General features: G+C 36.0%; 1 protein-coding gene across 3 annotated transcripts; it reads left to right on the top strand.

The window, feature by feature from the left end:
• Positions 1 to 546: 546 nt before the first annotated feature.
• LOC105045397 (glutathione synthetase, chloroplastic) lies at positions 547 to 19,574 on the top strand. 3 transcript variants are annotated; one of them, XR_012141571.1, is made up of 13 exons: positions 547 to 1,096; positions 3,360 to 3,529; positions 5,012 to 5,087; positions 5,289 to 5,419; positions 9,087 to 9,209; positions 9,299 to 9,379; positions 9,878 to 9,958; positions 10,097 to 10,166; positions 10,347 to 10,468; positions 17,367 to 17,506; positions 17,598 to 17,790; positions 17,867 to 18,031; positions 19,290 to 19,574. XR_012141571.1 is itself a non-coding variant. In XM_010923660.4 (13 exons), the coding sequence occupies exons 1-12, from the start codon at positions 692 to 694 to the stop codon at positions 18,011 to 18,013; spliced, it is 1,716 nt and encodes a 571-aa protein (XP_010921962.1). In that variant the 5' UTR covers positions 549 to 691; the 3' UTR covers positions 18,014 to 18,031; positions 19,290 to 19,574. The 3 variants fall into 3 exon arrangements, 2 of the variants coding, with proteins under 2 accessions (XP_010921962.1, XP_010921963.1); XM_010923660.4 differs by having other exon boundaries at positions 549 to 1,096; positions 17,890 to 18,031; XM_010923661.3 differs by lacking the exons at positions 9,087 to 9,209; positions 9,299 to 9,379; positions 9,878 to 9,958 and having other exon boundaries at positions 550 to 1,096; positions 17,890 to 18,031.
• Positions 19,575 to 20,089: the final 515 nt, after the last annotated feature.

Below are 20,089 nucleotides of genomic sequence, written 5' to 3'. Positions count from 1 at the left end.
CTAAATAGGATAGATTTTATCCGATCCAAATAGAATTGGAAGCAAGCATAAGTTTCAAAGAAAATATTTGAGATAAATTCGGATTGAATATAGATAATGGTATATCTCGTCCCAAATCCGATCCAATATAATTTTAATATATATCTTACTTTCAAAATTATAATTATTTTATACTATTTACGTACATCCGATCCAATACGATCTGATTTAATTTGATTTATCTATTCGATTTGATTCAACTTATATTTCTATTTGATCCGACAATCTACTCCGATTCGAGATGAATACATGATGGATATAGATATAAATTTTTTAATTATGAAATAGATAATTGTATTGGTCGGTTTAATCCATGACTGATTCATTGTCATCCCTTTAGGCATGAGATGGGGACCTCAAAGTAAGCATGACCGGCGAACCCATGACCCACTAAACCAGATCTGGCCACAACAAAGCCTATTTTCAATTGCTCCTGACAACCTAAGTTGTCTTGGTGGGTCCGACGGTCAAATTATGATTTCCTTAATGGTGGGTCCGACGGGCTGCAGCCTGGGCCGCCACAACACCGCCTGGCCACGGCCGCCTAGGCACGGAGAGGGACGCCTGGAGGATGGCGTAGCGAATCCGCGCTCTCGGAACGAAAAGGGCTCTCCCTGAAAGAGCCCAGCCGCCAGAGACCGGAGCGATAGGAATGGGCGCTGGCTGTTCGACCCTTTGCCTCCCGGCCTCGCCGTCTCTCATTGCTTTCGCTCCCAAAACCATCGCCGTCTCCGATTCTTCTACTCCGACCTCCAACTACAAACCAAAATTCTCCTCCCGCTTCACTCCCACTACCATCTTTTTCTCTCGCCCCCATCTTCGAACACCTCATAGAAGCATGGACTTTTCTTCATCTTCTTCTCCCGTGCCCTCTTCTTCTTTGCTCCCTGTGCAGTGTGGGAGGTCCGATGAGCTCGAAGAGTCCCGTGATAAGGCCACGGAGGGGCATGGTTCTGGTGCTCGCGAAGTTCCTCCGGGCTTGCTGGAGAAGTTGGTCTATGATGCTCTGGTTTGGTGCTCTCTCCATGGGCTTGTAGTCGGGGATAAAAGCGTCCAGGTATCTTGACTCGAAAGCAACTGATATGTCTTTTAAAGATTCGATTTTTAGCCAAAATTTTGGTTCTTTTCTTGTTCAGTTGATAATCTGGGAAAGTATTTTAATTTTCCTTCTTAAAAATTGGCTCTTTTGAAGTTTCATAGGATGCTGTCAGTATGAGAAGTGGAGAACAATGAGCTGAGGCCATATATGATTGCATTTTGACAGAAGAAAACCATCGATAGAGTTATAACATTGTATGCAAAGATGTTGCTGATTTAATTAACATCTGTTGAAATTAAACAAGCAAATTAGGAACAACAAGTTCATGCATTGGTAACTGTTGATGGTCAACGCTTTTGCTTTTTCTAGTGCTGACTTTGTCAAAAGAAACACAGAAAGGGACAAACGCTTTGTGGTTAGTAAACTTTACCTGAATTCAGTGATTATGTTTGAAGAAGAATTCTCTGACATGGCATTGGGTGTGGTTGGTTCAATAGATCAAGTGAAAGCTAACACTTTGTTTTGATGCATGATAAGCTTCAAGTAAAACTGAGCTGGAGTTTGGAAACCAAATTACAGATCTTGGGATAGTGATATCTAAAGCTTACTCCAGCCAACCTAAGTTTTCTTGAATAGATGATTGCAAAAGTATGTGAATCTTTATTTTACATTGTTCTTCGCACCTTTTTCTTACTAAGTTATTGAGTACAAACCTACTGTACAATCTTTGGACCATTGCACTACCTTTGCACACACCTAGCATAACCCCTTATCTGATTCATCCAAGTTTAGGAACATGATGCCACAAAAAGAGGCTCTGGTTGGAGCTGGTTTTAAGTTAGAGAAGCCTTGAAAGCTTGAAACATTTACAAAAGGTTTCTTCTTTGGCCTGCATCTATGCCCAATTGGAAACTTGAGTACAATGACTTGCCCAAATTCTGGGTTAGGAAAAGGCAATCAAAGATAATTTTCCTTAGACTTGACAAATAAATAACTGAACTTGCTGCTCGCAAAAATCATGATGGTTATAAGTGGGAATTTACCATAGAAAGGACAAAGGCATGAGGTAAAGCATGCTCACCAACTTCTAGTGTTAATCTTCAAGATTTTTGCAATTGTTGCCAAGACAAGTCATATTCAGGTTAAATGGACATTGCTGGCACTTTATAAGCTCTATGTGAAAGGTCCATTGCTACATGGAAGATTTAAATGGAGAGGTTTATATGTAATAATAATCATGCTTTTTCACTTGGTATAATCCTGTAAAAATTGTAACTTCAGGAATAGATATGTGGCCTAGAACCTCAATCATCTCAAAGAATTCTATTAAATATTTTTTTATTACAGTCATAGGTGTAGTTGTTAGCTTCTGTCACAAAGCTAACTTGATGCTATTGGCATGATCTTACCTGATAAGTTTTGAAATTTGAATGTTTGATAAGGGAAACACATTCCCATGGAGAATCAAGCATGAATGTAGTGTTAGTGTTGCATTAAGTGAGAAGGCTATGGCTTACAATACCTGACTCAATATAGTTGTAATTTTCTCTAAAAGATTTGGGTTTGGATGTCAAAGAGTCAATTGAGATATTAAGTGATGCTGTCTTCCATGAGAGAACTATGTAGAGATCGATGGTGGTTTTGTCTTGGAAGATGCAATGCAGATAAAGATATTTCTGCTCCATTTGCAAATTCCAAAGATTTGCTAGCACGTGTGCATATTAAAAATTTAAAATAAAAGAAGCTTTTGAAATTGCAATGATATGCTTCATGCAATGCTTGCAATTGTCTATGCTTCTGGTTCCATGATCTCTACAATGACCCATTGATGAACTTTGATAGTTTTCTGCATCTAACTATGAGGGTGGGAGCTTTCCACTGCCAAAAGAAAGATAACATGTCAATAAGGAGATGATCTATGACAATTATGGCAGATTTTAAAAGATTTGAAAGATGTTTACCATGTTTTTTTTTTCTTTTGGCGTGGAGTGTGTTCACAAAATTATAGTTTCAAGTTGCTGCTTCAGTTTATCTTACTTATGGCGTATAACAGTTTGCATGCTACGATTCTTTCTCATTTACTCTAACAGAATTAGAACTCTCTTTTTGTTAACTATTTTGACTGATGCTGTAAACAAAGCTTTTAGATTTTTATTGCTTCAATGTTATAATTTGTTATCATTGTTTTGTATGATTTAGATATATTTACTTGCCACCAAAGGCATGCCCTTATGTTAGCATTGTCAAATTAGCAAATTAAAATCAAACATGGAACTTGCAGAGATCAGGAACAGATCCTGGCATTGGTCTGGTTCATGCCCCATTTGCACTATTGCCAAGGCCACTTACAGATGGTTACTGGAGGCAAGCATGTGAGTTAGCTCCCATTTTCAATGAGCTTGTAGATCGTGTGAGCTTGGATGGAAAATTTTTGCAGGATTCTTTATCCAGGTTGTTCCCTTATATGCCATGATTATTGGACATCTATTTAGCTCATGAGATGTAGGATATACCAGCTTGGTTGTAGATGGTGGTATCTATTTTTGTTATCTTCAACATGTTTTTGAAAACACCAGACACAATACACATTTGTTTTATTAACTCATTTATTTTTTTCTCATACAGATTACTCAATGATAGTAGCTCTTTCCAAGTTGAGATGCCAACAGTTTCAGACATCTATTGCATAATGCATCAATGTAATATATGCATTTAGAATCTAATGTTCCAATTACATCCATTTTAGTTGTTATAGGTATGGCTTATCTGTATTATGAATCCATATGTCATTTTGTGCACATACATCTGTACTAGTTTATACCACATCTCAATTTCATCATTTATTGATGATAACCAATTCTTTGCTTATGTCTAGGCTATTGCCTTTAGAAATTTTTTGCTGGTTTTACTACATTATTTGTCATCTCCAACTCCACGGTCTCCATATTGAATCCATATAATCATCTCTGTGCTCATTGCATTATATTTGGAGACTCTTGTCAGTGAATTGCATGCCTGTCATCAGCCTCCATAATTTGATATTACCATCTAGTTGGCTTATTGTTTTCATAAACCATCCATCTGGCTTCTTTGTTGGTGGTGATTGTTGGATGACTGCCAGAATCTTGGCACCTCTTTGTTGGCTGGTTACTAGACCTTAGGAATTTTGTCTTGATCTTGGAGGAGACATCGATGGTGACTTATATTATTCATCATTTCCAAAGATTCTTGAATTTTATTGCCATTATAGACAAGCAAATAGGACTTTGGAAAATTTTTACATTTTTTCTGCTCCAAACAACCATGCATTAAGATACTGTGCATGCATGTCATAAACTGTAAGGTCTCTCTAAGATTTAGGCCTTCCTTTTTTTTCTTTGGTTCTTAGAAGTTTATCATGTTTGATATTGGACTCTGTAAGTTCAGCAATTAAACTCATGTTTTAGGAACATATTCTAGTGTTAATGAATTTAATCACCATACTCTAATTTAATCCAAAGATTAAAGTCTTGATACCAATACTTGTATAGGTTTGGTCTTGGGCCAGTATAGCACCAAGATGGGTCAGGACAGATTAGGATAGACTGGAATGAGTCGAATGACCATTAACAAAAAGAGCGAAAAGGGAAAAATATATATATAAAAAAATTTAATGTGTTCTGGGATGCATTGCATCCCAAGTGTCAGGACACAACCAGCCGGTACCAAATGGCATGGTTGGGACATCCTTGTTTATGAGTGAACCAGTATCTTGAGGGTGTCCTGAGTCTTGTTGAAACACTACAATACTGGCGGGATGTGTTGGGATGTACAGGGACGTGAATCCCTGGTATAATTACTGGTGACCTACAATATGGCCTATATTGAACTATTGTTTATATTAGAAGTGCAGCCAATTTTAGAAATTCATTCTTGGTCATACTGATATTGCAGAACAAAGAAGGTGGATGCTTTTACGGGGAGACTCCTAGATATCCACTCAAAGATGTTGGAAATGAATAAAAGGGAGGTATTTCTCTGAAGTTGATCTTTACCTTGTTGTATAATTCTTCATTGCTTATGCACAATAATGGAGGAACAGAAGCTTGGTGAATATATTTCTATGACAGAATAAAATACTGCGGGTTATATTTCTCCTTTATTATTGTTTTGTTGTAGTTTTCTTTATTATTGTTTCTTTGTATTAATTACATTCCAATGAACATATCAGGACATTCGTTTGGGATTGCACCGGTCAGACTATATGCTTGATGCCGAAACTAACCTACTTTTTCAAATAGAGCTAAATACAATTTCATCCTCATTTCCTGGTCTTAGCTGTCTAGTAAGCGAGCTTCACAAGTTAAGTAGCATAATTAATTTCTTAAATGGTTATATTTGTTCTTTTTTTTATTAAAGCATTTTTTTCATTTTTGTTCATCCTGATCATGTTCTTCTGATCATGTGGTTTCTCTAGTTTATTTATTACTCATGATACGAAATGCAATTTGAATTTTTACTGCATGTTCTGTTCAGCTGGAAAGAAAATGTTAGAAAATAAAAAATATTCAATGAAAGAAAAGAAGAAAATTGAGAAAATTCTCTTGATTGCCTGAACTGAGAAAGTTGCAAATAAAGCTATAGAGTAAGTAACTATCATTTGGTTAAATATCATGATCCACTTTTCTGTAGCTCTCTTCTATCAGAACTGATATGCGGAGTAGATGACACAGTTTGTTCATCTTAGAGAAGCTTTCATCCTGTATGTTTGCCTTTCTATTCTCTGAGTTCCTTTTCGATTATGAAACATTTGAAAAGATCTCCTCAGTCTTTTCCCCTTTAGCAACCAAACTGAGCATACTAGCTCCTGACATTAGATTAAAAGAATTTCTCTCTTAAAGTTTTCTTGCACTTGTATTGTCGATTAGTTCGTGAGGTCATTGCACGCAAAGTGAAGAAGGTAAAAGGAATGGAAAGGCCATACAGATTACATGAATCAACAATCTGCAGAGTTTTATATTGAGAGCAATGATCTCTGTAGTGCAACTTTAATGGTTAGAGTTTCTGTAACCCCTTAAGTTTCATCTCCACCTATTTCTAACAGAAGGGCACAGAAATCATGCAACTAGTTTGAAACTTTCAGTTAGTAAAATAGCTGAAAAATGAACTCTCAGAGAAAAAGCAAGATTTTTAACTTAGTTCTCTTAGAGAAGGGCTCATTAGGGATTGGAGTTGTGTATGTCTGCCACATGATGGTCATTGATGGAAATGTTACTGATAGAACTTTTTTGCAGATGCTAAATGCATAGTATATTGAGGTATTTAGTATCGTTCTCGTTATGTCTTTCAGTATACTTTGGTACTTTTGAGGTTTTCTTGGTATTTCTTCATTATTCATGTTGAGAGAGCAGGAATTTACTAATAGCTGATCAGTCATCCTCCTTGTAATGTTTTCATAATATTAAACTGGAATCTCACAAATCTCAGGATGCATTTTTTGTTTTGATTACAAGAACTTTAGGAGACAGATGACTTTTTCTGAAGGATTGATATTTGGGGGTTTTCTGGGACTTCTTTTAATTGAAAAATGGGGCAGAGGACCTTCAGGATTGTGGATAGATTGGGTCCTGTGATTACAGATTTGCTGGCCTTGATCTCAAACTAACAAGCCCCGGGCTTAAGTCTCATAGAAGATTACATTTTCATGAAACTATAACACAGTTTAAAATAAAACCGAAGTATGCACCTGTACTGGTAACTGATCAATATGCTATATACCATGGCATGCTCCAATACCAACATAAGGTATCAGCCAGCACCACAGGCACCCTAGATCAGTAAAAGTGGTATGGGGCTGGTATGGGCAATACCTACTAAATAGCATGCCCTGTGCTGACAGTTATAGGAATCCTGCAATATCATGATGTATGCTGTATAGTGTACTGCATGGTTTCAAAAACTGCTGCAACAAGACACTACAACCAGTATGGGACCATTTCGGTGCGAAACCAGCATTGGTGAGGGTGTCGAGATGCTGAAATCCTGTGTACTGGTTTGTATCAACCATATCGATTTGTATCGGTCCACACTGGCATGTCTTGGTGCATATTGATGGTACCATGCTGTTGCATACTGGTAGTTTTTATTTTATTTTAAATCTGCTAGCTTCGGTATGTATTGTAGGTACCAATATTGTATCATTTTGATGAAAACACAGTGTGGAGTTCAGTATGGGCATTTAAAACGTCGGTGTATTGCTGACATAGAACTGAAGAAGAGGAGATAGAGAGAGAAGAAGGAGGAGGAGAGGGAGAGAAAGTAGATCAACTCGATAATTATTTTCAACAACACAATCTGTCTTGTCAATAACATAGCAATAGGTTTATACAGATCCCAAAATCCTAATAAGATAAACCTTAGAGTCCACATAAAAATAAAAGTCTATAGTCCAAATAAAATTCTAGAATCCACATAAAAATAAAATTTTCTAATTTCTATATATGTGCCCGACATAAGTGCGCCTAAATTCCTCATTAATGGATGCTCCTTCATCAATTGCACCTTAAGATGGTATGAAACATGAGTTATTTATCTTTTTCCTAATATTTAGATTGTTTTAGTCAAGGTTCGTGGACTCGATGTCGGAACCGTACCGTTGATAAAAAAATCCCACCCAACGGCAAAAAAAAAAAAAAAGAAAATTGGGTCAAATAGGATCGAACCGGCCTCGAACCATACCGAACCGGATAAAATCACCTGGTATCGGGCGGTTCGCACCAATACCATACCAAACAGACCGGTTCGGCTCGGTTCAGGCTATTTTCCGAAAATCCGGCTTGAATAGACCAGTTTTCCACTGGTACGGTATAGCACGGGATGTACCAGCTAGTTCGGACTGGTATGGAATACAACTTTTAGTATAAAAATACCAAAATTGGATGCCTTACCAATGCAATATACTCTAAAATGATGCCCAATATGTTTGCTTTGCTCCTTTCTTCATCCTCTCTGATACTATTAATATTTTAAATTTTTTTTTTACCTTTAGCTTTTTTTCTTTCAGAAGTTGGGAAACTGTCTGCCAGAGTTGAAACTTGTTTAGCATAGTTTAAACTGAATTCAAAACTAAGATTATGAATACAATATGCTCTAAATGGTGCCCGATATGTTTGCTTTGCTCCTTCTTTTCTTCATGCTTTTTGATACTATTAATATAACTTTTTTTTTATGGTTAGCCGTTTTTTATTGTAAAAGTTGGGAAACTGTCTGCCAGAGTTGAAACTTGTTTAGCATAGCTTAAACTGAGAGAAAAAAAACTAAAATTTTGGACCTGATCTAGGTATAATTGCATCACTATTAATCATTGATGGTTGAACAATGATCTCTTCACTGGCTAACAAATATTGTCATTGAAGCAGCTTGGTTGTTGGAAGTGAGATCAAGTGGACGAGTGGATTTGAGCATGGGCATGGGGGAAGCACATCTCCCGAAAAAATTTAGAATACAGAAATCCTCAGGAAGTGGATGTGGTGACAATTTTCAAAGTGGGTTTGCAACCCTTAGTTGATGTTTTCATCTATCATGGTGAGGAGTGTCAGACTGTCGGTAAGAGTTAGAAAGTGCATGCAAGAATTTTCCAATTTGATTTATGAGAATTAGTAATCATCATAGATTCATTAGGTCCCTGAGGTAAATGTTAAAATTGACAGATTATTCACAAAATTGAGATTTAGATGTTGAATGCCAGAATTCCTTGATTGCTGTGAGGACCGTAATATAGAAAACAGAGATAAGGCATAAACAAATACATAGACATATATATTCAATTGAAACAAGTAGCAGAACACATGCTTTTTACTAAATTTTTCGCTTAATATTGTTATTTCTAGAGAATCCTATCTTGAACTTCCTTTGCACAAGGCTGTAATGCTCTAACATCTCTTAATATTTTCCATTTTGCATGCAGAATCACATGGTGTACTCACATGTCTAGAGCATATAAAAGTAATCATAATTTGTCATCTTGCAGGAATTTAATTAACCACTATGGGAAAGACCTAGGATTAGATTCAAGAAGAGTTCCTGGAAATACAGCTGTTAGCCGATATGCAGAGGCATTAGCTAAAGCGTGGAATGAGTATAACAATTGCAGGTTGAGGATGTGCAACATAACTTCTGTTTGGATATAGAGAAGCCTTGATAAACCTTCACTGACCCTTTCAAAATTTTGTTGCTGTCCAGTGCTCTAGTAATGGTGGTTGTTCAAACTGAAGAGCGCAATATGTATGACCAACATTGGCTTTGTGTCATGTTGAAGGAGATATATCCTTGCACTTTGTACTGATAGATTTTTGTCTCGACAAATGAGAGCATTATCAGGCATCAGAAATCTTGCAGAACCTATGTCAGCAATTCTTATAAAAACACCTGTGTTTTTGGAGGTCAAAGAATATGATTCTTAGCCAAACTATATTCATCAGCTGACGGAAAAAAAATTATCTGTAGTACTTCCTTGTTAAGGCAACCTTTCGACATCAGATAAAAAGTTTGACCATCTTCTATTATCTAATTGGCCAGTTCTATTTGATTAAACCAAAGTTATTGGATCATCCATTCTTTTTCTTATGAATTTATCTTACCAATAGGGTTGACTTCGTTAGTTTAGTTCCTCATTTCATTGGATCATATTCAATAGTTTAATTGCTTTTAACAAGCAATGGACATATCATTGTAAAATCTTGGTGGATTCTCTGAACAATGGATCAATTTACTTACCAATGTGATCATGGCATGCTCCCAACTTTCTTAACTATCTAGCACGCATGGTGTGGCCAGTATTCGCAAAACCTTGGCAGAAATAGATGCAGAAGGGCAGGTTCTACCTGACGGAACACTGGTTATGTATGGCATTTTCTTCCAGCAACATTAACTCTGCTTTCTGTAAATTAGAAATGGAGGCATATTTGTTTTGTGTTGTAACATTATGAATTTTGGGGATTACATTTTCAACTGTTTAAGTTCAAAATTTATTACATGCAGAGGTGGCCAAACAGTTGCTGTAGTCTATTTCAGGGCTGGTTATTCACCAAATGATTATCCTTCGGAATCAGTAAGCAACATCATTTAGTCATTTATAATTCGAAATTGTAATTTGTTATATGATGTCACAATTGCTAAACGTTACAGTGCAATTTGCAAATATATGTAGCAATAATCATCTTGGGCTTATCACAGATAATTATATATTCATGTCTCTGTCACATTCACCATGCTTAGTGTCGTATGACAGGAATGGAGAGCTAGGCTTTTGATGGAACAATCCAATGCCATTAAGTGCCCATCAATATCTTACCACTTGGTTGGGACCAAGAAGATCCAACAAGAACTAGCAAAACCAAATGTTCTTGAAAGGTGACTTCATTATTATTACTTTTGTTGAAAGTTTGTTGGTTATATTATTTAATGGTCTCATCTCTTGGTTCATTTGGTTAGTGGACCGATTTTTTCTGTAACATCAGATGCCATATACTTAATTGTTATCTGCTCAGCTATTTCTGTCATAATTATATTTTGGGTTCAATGCCCAAGCCGACTTTGTGCATGTTGCTGTTGTTTATGACACGATCTATGACCATTTGCAAGTAAAAAAATTTTTGAGTTTGGTTGGTTTTAACACATAGATATTATCTATTGTTCTCATTCCATACAACTTTCCTAAAAGTACTTGCAAGTTGCAAGTACTCACACATATGCATGCACGTGCACTGACAGTGCATATATATGTATACATGCACGCAATGCATGCATGGATGGCTGACTGGCTTCTGCTTCCTGAAACAATGTGAACTCTTGCAAGTTAGTGCACTGTGGGCACCTCTTGAGCATAGCATTATATGTGATTTTTAGGAGTTAGTCTCCAATCAAAGTAGACATGCACTGAATTTATCAGGTTGTAGTGATGGCAACACTTTCAATGAACCCAGGCTTATTCCCCATCTTCTTAGATGCACTTTTTATATAGTATTTTGCTTATTGAATTTCTGTCTTATAGGATTGTGATTGAGCTATGTTGTGGCAGTTGCTCAAACAGAAGTATATGTCTCAGTGGCTGATAGCACAATATATGGGAATGCTTTGATTCTTGGCATATTTGGGATTTTTCAAAGGACTAGTACATAGTACATAGTAGGGACCATCATGAAATTTTTCTTATTGGAAAAATGGTTTGATATACTATCATAATATTAGTATGTCAATAAATCTCAATCATGTTGGTCAAGTTACCGATCCAACATGTAGGCAATCTAAATAAGTCATCAATCTATAAGCTGGACACCACTCCAAGTTATGCTTAGAAAAGCAGGCAACTTGAATCTTTCTATGGTGAGAAATGGCCAAGCTTGGTGACTTATATCCTGTGTAAGGAATAATTCTGTAGTTCTTCCTTTTTATCTTGGTTAGCAAGCTTCTTGCACTTGACAGAATAAGGTTAGAGAAAAGATGTTTCTCAAGCAGAAGAATGGAACATGTCTCTTGTCATATGGAGGAAGAACCTGTTATATGAGAGCATGATTAAGTGCCTAGTATTATGAGAATATCACGACTTATGCACAAATTTTTGAAATGGGAGGAGCTCCTGGTAGGAACATGTCCATATGTGGGGAAGCACAATAACAATATCAATGCAGCCACTGCTGGTGGTTAGTGATTGCTAAGAAGTCAATGTTTTAGTTTCTGATGCTTCTGCCTAGGGGGATCTCACATGTCAAAAGATGGTTTACTTGTTTGCTCTAGCTTATATTGCATTGCATTCAGCAAATTCCACCTTGCATTTGTATAAAAGTCTCGGAGACAGATTCTTGATGACTTTTTTGTTATACAGTTGTCATGAATGAATAAATGGTACAGCATTGGGACAACACCAAATCCACAAAGTTGTTAATCTTTCTGCATTGCAAAAGTCTAGGACAAGCGGTAGCTTTGCATAATCTGAATGCATAAATCATATCATATCTCTTGATATTATTGTGATCATGTTTTAAGTTTCAAATAATGTTTTGAAACCAAAACCGAACTGTTCCGGTTTCAGTTGCAATCAGTCAGAAACCACAGCTAGTTTCAGAGTTTTGAGCAAAATGACCTTATAGCAAAAAAAGGAAAATCTATATATGGGCAATTTGTGCTAATTTTTATGTCATTTCCTCATTTGTTTGAATTCCAGGAAGCATGTTCTTAATAAACCTGGATTTTGCAATATTTGAAATGACTTGTGATTAGCTTATATTTTATAGGCATGTAATTATCATGTTCAAGTTTGTCATCAAATGTCAATATAATATATCCTAAAGTCATACAAAACTACCAAAGTGGTGCATCCAAATGTCTCAAACAATATAATGTATCACCAGTAATGTCTTCTCATGCCTTATTTATTTTTTAATATATTTTATTAATATATTTTTGGATTTTAAGATATTGGCTAAATCTGATGAAAATGGACTTGAAACCATATAAATAGTCAAAATTGCCAAAACTGAAACTCATCAGGGCTGGCCAAAACCAAATCCGGTATTGAGTTGCAACCTTGACCGAAGTTGTACTGTTAAATCATAGCAGGACACAAGATTCTTGTCATTCTCCATTTTAGGTGTTATAACTTCAAAGTGTAGGCAAATAATAAACCAGACTACAGTGAAAAATAAATTAAGCATGTCCTAGTTAATACTTGATTGGGTATGTTGGACCGTAGCACATATGAAAAGCATAAGTGCAATCAGAAAGTTGGAGATTTGTGCTGGAGAAAGAATTTTTATATTCATTTTGTTCTAAGATGTTAACTTTTAGCTCAATAAATTCTTTTTTATATCGATAAAGCAGTCATTTTTACCATGAATAAATTATTCTTACTTCAAGGAAAAAAAACATGTAGTGATTATTATTAGACATTTAATGATTTGCATATTATATTTTTTTATAATAAATGAATATTTTCCTTTTAAAGCAAGAAATTCATCTTTACATTCACATTTGTTTCATCTATCCACAAATATGAATCTTTTGTATTCAAGTGGAACTTTGTGGTTAAGAGAAAGGTGGTTTCATCCATTTTTTGTTCACATTAAATTTCTTTCAATGAAAATCTATAGATCTTAAATTATTGGGCATGTTTTGAAACATGCTTATATTAGATTTAGGGTTAATTATGCGCCGCGGAAGAAAGATTAACTAACTTTTAATTACAAATGCGAGATCTCATCTCGAATCAATCCAGATCCCTCATAGTTATTAAGATTAAGGTTGATATAATAATGTGAGATCAAATCTTCACCTTTGCATGAGTAGATCTACACCGCAATCTAATGATCATGGATGTCTTTTCGGTCTTTTTGAAATCACACAAGCATCCGGTCTCTACAAGTATCCACACGGAACTCTGATCTGATTAAAGGTTTCTGATCTCACTGGGGTACTAGCTCCCTTGTAAAGATCACTCTTCTGATGGCAGATTATTTTTCCCTATTTATTGAAAATTCTTCTCAAGGATTTCGGGCTTTAATCTTTGCAGATCGTGTGTCGCACAGGAACAAATCAAGGATCTTCTCAGCCTTTCTTGATTTTCTTGATTCTCTTCTCAAGAAAATCCAGTGCTTCCCTTCTCTCATTTTTTTTGGTGTGCACACACTCTCAGGCGTGAAAACAATTTTCATGTTAGAGTGGAGGTGGGCATGAGATAGGACATCCAAGATTCTACACAGAGGCCCAAGAAAGATGAGGCGTGAAGCCTCCTTGTAACATGAACTCTTTTCATGTGAAATCCCTTCTTGGCGTGATCCCTCTTCATGTAAACGGGCATGATCCAATCATGCGTGAGGAGACTCAAGGGCGTGGACTCTCATGTAAACACTTTTGCATGAAAACCAAAAAGGGTAGGCATGAAGAAAGGCTTAAGCACACAAAAACTTTCAATCTAAAGATGAGATCTCATCTGATCTTATAATAATGCGAACCCTTATCACATAATATTCTAGTGCAACAAGTCTTTGACATGTCAAACCTTTTGACCAGTCCATGACTTAAAAGAGGACTCTTGTGTTTGGGCGTTGGATTTGGGGCATCCAACTCTTGGACGCACACCCATTGTCTTGTGCATGAGAAATATTACAAGAGGAAAAGGTGGGCGACACCAACACTTGGGAGAAGTCCTTCTATACATTTATCACATTGACAATTCAAACTTTGACGGATCAACTCTTTGACCATTCAAAGTTTGTTAGGAGTCCTATTGTCTTTAGGTTTGATTGTGTCAACTCTTTGACCAGTCAAACCTTTGACTTGTCAACCTTTAACATGTCAAATTTTGACAGATTTAAACCGAGTCCTATCGAATTAAATCCAATTATCTGATCAGACACAACTTCTTATGTGTGTGACCTTATAGGTTCTGTTTTGTTTGGTAGTGAGATATATTGTCTCCATCAATAATATTATTGACACTCTTTTCAATAGGTTGAAATAATTTCAACTCGTCTCAATAAGAACTATCGATCATCAAGATAATTCTAATGAGTCTCACAATCCATCAGTGAAGTTTAGCTACATGTAGTGGTATTCCAATAGAATGAAATAGATGAACTTTCAAATGCAGTTACCGCATGATACAATCCTTCAGTACCGCAGTTACCGCATGATACAATCGACTAGATGAAGGTTGTGGAATTACTCGTCAAATCCCATCATATGTCATATATTAAATTTATTCGACTCGAGTTCCTAATATGAAATGCTAGAAATCATTTTTCACCATTCACACTGTCCTGATCAAGGTCTTCTGAATTCAGTCTCATAAATCACATAGGATCATTTTCCTTATCTATCAAGGGCAATAAGTTCTATATAAGTGCACACCCTATTCTTACAATAAATCTACTGCAGCCAACATGCACCACAAGGATCCACATGGCTAGAAAATCAAGTATATGTATAGTCAAATTATAGCAACCCCATTATGAATAGTTGAGGCACCACAGGTCAAAAGACTAGTTACACTGTCGCAGCATCGAGTAAGTCACTAACGAGTGAGTAGACATCAAAGTGACTTCTCATATTGGTCACGCTTGGTATCCTTGTTCTTTAACAATCATCTGTATTCTTGTTTTAATGTCCCGACACTATAGACTCGAGAGTCGTCTATCCTTTAAAAAGAAAATGATCCATACATCAATCTCATCAGATCCATCATCATCTCCGAATGATCCATCAATCGGTAGTATTTAAGAATTAATCATCAACGACACATACTTCAAATTCTCAACTCTTGAGAATATGTGTCATCATTTTATTAATTCCTTAGACGATGCATAGACACATACACAACATGAATGAAAATAAAAAATATAATTTCATAAATAAAGAAAAAATCAAATACAAAATTATGTTCTATAGTAAATACATTGTCAGTTCGTTTGGCTTGTAGGGTTACATCTAACAATCTCTTACTTGTACTAAAGTCAATCAGCTATATACCTATGCTCCATCTTCTCAAGATGAGTTTCAGCCTTCTGTTAGCTAAGCGGCTTAGTCAATGGGTCTGCTACGTTATTCGTAAAATCTATTTTTTGCATCTCGATGTATTTTTTCTCAAGGTAGTCGCGTATAATGTGAAATCGTCGCTTTATACACTTGAATTTTTAGTGAGATCTGAACTTCTTAGCAAGGACTATGGTGCCATTATTGTTGCAATAGTGTTATGGTATTCCATGACAGTACATCCAATTTTGCAACGAACTTATTGAATTAGAAAGCTTCCTTAGCAACCTCAGAAGCAGCAATGTACTCAGCTTCCATGGTGGAATCTGCAATGATCAATTATTTGAAATTATTCTAATTCACCGAACCTTCATTGCACAAGAAAATATACATTAATGTAGACTTTCTATCATCAATATCAGATATAAAGTTTGAATCTGTGAATCCTTGTATCCTCAACTCTTCTCCTCTTCCAAAGAGTATGAATCTGTGAATCGGGCAGTCCATTACTTTTGGAGCTTGAATTTAGTGAGGTTTCCTAGTTTTGTTAGATTTAGCCATGACAAAACATGAAAAAAAAGCTTCTAGGACTTGAACATAGTTTACTGCTGCATTCTTTGTGATTTATGGTAGATTTCCAATTAGTGTACCAACCACTTTTCCATGTGCCTACTATTATGTTATGCTTTTATATGATGGAATTCTTGAACTTGGTGCTTTAAAAGTTATGAGAATATTGTTTTTTAGTGTCTTTAATGTATAAAGTAGTATCTTGAGTTTTCAAGTTTATATAGGAACATTTACTTCTTCAGTTGTTGGACCATATTGTTGCTTTTAGATCACCATGTTCTTTATATTCATCTACTCTTACCTCATTACCAAAGAAGGTCTTTCTCTTTCTCATCTTTAATCTTACTATTCTTGGTGTGCTGACTTTTGATTAGCATAATGAGAGGTGCCCAGTGTTCTTTCTCCTTTGGTTTTCTTAAGGACTTTCAAGTTAAATGCTGAGATGTAATTGTTCTGCTTAGCTCTTTTCCCTTATTAAAAACTTAAAATCAGAAATTTCATACTTTGGTTGTCTAGTTCTCATATTTCTTTGTAAAATTTAAAGGTCAAGTTAGCCTAGTCAGGCTTGCTGTATCTTAGCCATTCATGTTGATAACCAAGAAAAACACGATTGAATATGAGCATGTTCCCTAATATGGACCAACTTTATGCATCTGATAATGTTGATCTTATCATAACTTATTTCTGCTTTCATGAATATTATGCAACAATGCTCTAAAATTTGAGATGAGAAGGTTAAGACATCACAAAATTAAACTATATTTAGAATCAGGTATTGTTTCTTCTGATGAAAATCAATATCATCACTGGCCTTTGTTTTTCATAATGCTAATTTATCATGTCAAATAATAATTTACAACTCCAATTATATCCATAATGTTGGTTAAGGCAGTCTAAATAATAATTACGTGTTTGCTTCAGTATACTGCTTTTTCAAAATTAACTGACATCCAGATTGGGGAATGTTGTGCTGTGAAATTCAGTCGAGGTCTCTGTACCTAATTTTGGATGGTGCAAGAGCTTTACCATAAAACTGGCTGAGCCTTGATGTAGTGGCCTAGAGATTTTTGCCCCCTGGTGGACCTATAAATCTTTCCTCAGTTATTTTTTTTTATTCTGATATTATTGGATGATTCATTTTTTCCTGTATTGATAACATCTCTATTTAAATTAATTTTTGCATTTGTCCGTTGATATTCTTCTTGCCTTGCAGGTTTCTTGAGAATGAGAATGATATTGCAAAACTGCGAAAATGTTTTGCAGGGTTGTGGAGTTTGGATAATATAGATGTTGTGAAATCTGCTATTGAAAGACCTGAATTCTTTGTTCTCAAACCCCAACGAGAAGGAGGAGGTTCATTTTTCAAACAATCTGTACAGCCGTCTTCCTGTTCTTATTCCCCATTTGTCCTCACATTATGGTTTATTTTATCGTTCACCTCCAGGGAACAATATTTATGGTGACAAAGTAAGGGAAACATTAATTAGGCTGCAGCAGGAAGGGAGTGAGGAACTTGCAGCGTACATTCTGATGCAAAGGATCTTTCCAACAGCTTCTCTTTCTTATCTAGTCCGGGAAGGTATTTGCCATCAAGACCATGCCATTTCAGAACTAGGGATATATGGTGCCTATTTACGGTAAATGGACATCTCAACCATCTACATGTGCGATTTCATGTTGCATACTATTTGAGGCTGAAGAACATACTGTTAGATACTCTGGCTTTCAATCAATAGGAACAAAGATAAGGTGATCATGAATGATCAATGTGGCTACCTGATGCGGACCAAAGTTTCTACGTCAAATGAAGGTGGGGTTGCTGCTGGATTTGCAGTCTTGGACAGTATTTATCTGACTTGACAAAGCATTTCTACTGAGGTAACCAATCACCAAAAAACATTCTTGTTGTATAATTGAAGAGATTTTTTAGTAGACCAAATTTCGGTTGAGATATTGACTTGTCACAAGCATTTGTGTACAAAATTTTGTTAGCATCTGATACAAACTGCGAGGGCTAATTTACTGCATCAGTAGATGGTTCTATGGTATTCCGTACCGGTAGGAAACCGGTCTAGTTCAAGCTAATTTTTGGCAAAACATCCCGAACCGCACCGAACCGACCGGTTCAGTACGGTACAAGACCGAACCGACTAAAACCGCGCGATTCAGGTTGATTCAGGTTGATTCAGTCCAGTTCGGTATGGTACAAAGCTGAACCGGCCTAGTTTCCTCTTTTTTTTTTTTTTTTTTTTGCTGATGGGTGGGATTTTTTGATTTTTTTATTATCGGTATGTTACGGTATGGCACCAATCGGCAACCGGCACAGGGTCCGGTACCGGTATTTAAAACCTTGGATGGTTCTTTTTGTTCTTTTTTTGTTTTACTTATAAGCTCATGGTAGTGACCAAGTTATGTTAATCCCTTATCTGCTTGATGGCCCAGAGAACAACTAAATGCAGTCCCTCCCTTAATCCTCTACTGACAATGGATCAAACCCCATTAAAATTTCGACAAGGTTTTGTGAACAATGTTTGACCAACAAGTTTGAAAATCTTTTGTATTGTCTCCTGTCTCCTGTTCATCTTTCTATGCCTGTTTAATTAGTGATATGACAAATCCAGATGAAAAACAGCTTATTCTTGCAGCATGCCTTCTTTCTTTTGATTAGTATGGTGCCTGAAATTTATTAAATGGAAAATGGTAGGACCATTTGGTATTGCCTTTGTTTTCTGTTTTGTTCTCAAAAATTCGAGAAGGAAACTGAACTAGACTGAACAAAAAAAACCTATAGACCTTTTGGCAGCAAATTCTACCGCTTTCAAAAGATAGTGAAATTAAAAGCACAGAATGTCAGGAGTCCTGTGCAAATGTCTCCAACATCAATGTTCATGCAGAAAAACATGAAAAGAACAGCTCCAAGCAGGTCCATAGCTTTTGTCAATATTTTATTTGACTGTATAAGGAAAAGTTCTTGATATTTTTGAAAAATGGAACTAACTGGTTTCCATTGAAGCTTACATTGCCAATGTTTTATCCTTCTTTATTGTGGTGAAATTTTTGAAATAAAAATCTCATACTTCGTTGAATTTTTAGAGGGTGCAGTCTTACAGCTAAATTTAATTGTCAACTGCTGCAGGTTATTGCCTTTGGAGCCTCGTAAGCAGTTCCTCACAACTTTTTAGGATGTAAAAATAACATCAAGGAATTATTTATCATCCGGTAACACTTGCATTTTTTTTCTCTTTATTCTCTCAAAAAGGAAAGTATATTCTCTATCGGAACAAATTGCACGAGCATAATATTTATGTAACTGTCGGTTTGGACAGCGAAAAGTTTATGTTGTGCACTAAAAATTGTGATGCAAATGATGTCTATTGGCAATGTCTAACAGCTATTCTGGAAATAAACATTTCAGAGCCAATAGTGTGATTGTGTTTATTTCATTTGTTGATGGTAGATGCTGCAATTGTCAGTTGATTTTTGCATGCCTTTTTCATGATTTTTCCATGTCGTTCTTTTTCTTCAAATTTACAAGTCAAGATCGCCATGTGGCCATTGGCCTAGGTCGTGAAAACTAGCCTTGATTCTTCACTTCTATCACCACCATCGACACCCTCCCTCTCATCCACAAAGATCAGATCCTTGAATAAGATATATCTGATATATCATGTAATGAAACAAAACTAGACTAATTTTCAGTATAATTATTATGCTAGAATCAGAGGTGCAGCTTAGAGATTCTGTAACATAAAATAAGGAGTGGATGCTGATGAGACCATGCATTTTAGTTGCTGAGCAATTGATACTTGTCAGCATGTCTTTTATCCTTGAAGCATGAAGGAAGAGTACAAAATCCAACCACAGTAAACATTTGAAAGTGGAACAACTTCAACAACTTTCATGACAGTTCTCTTGGTCTAGCTTTTATCTTCATAC

Source organism: Elaeis guineensis, chromosome 5 (assembly GCF_000442705.2).
Source record: "Elaeis guineensis isolate ETL-2024a chromosome 5, EG11, whole genome shotgun sequence".
NCBI lineage: Eukaryota > Viridiplantae > Streptophyta > Magnoliopsida > Arecales > Arecaceae > Elaeis > Elaeis guineensis.
This window is presented reverse-complemented; position numbering and strand designations above follow the sequence as displayed.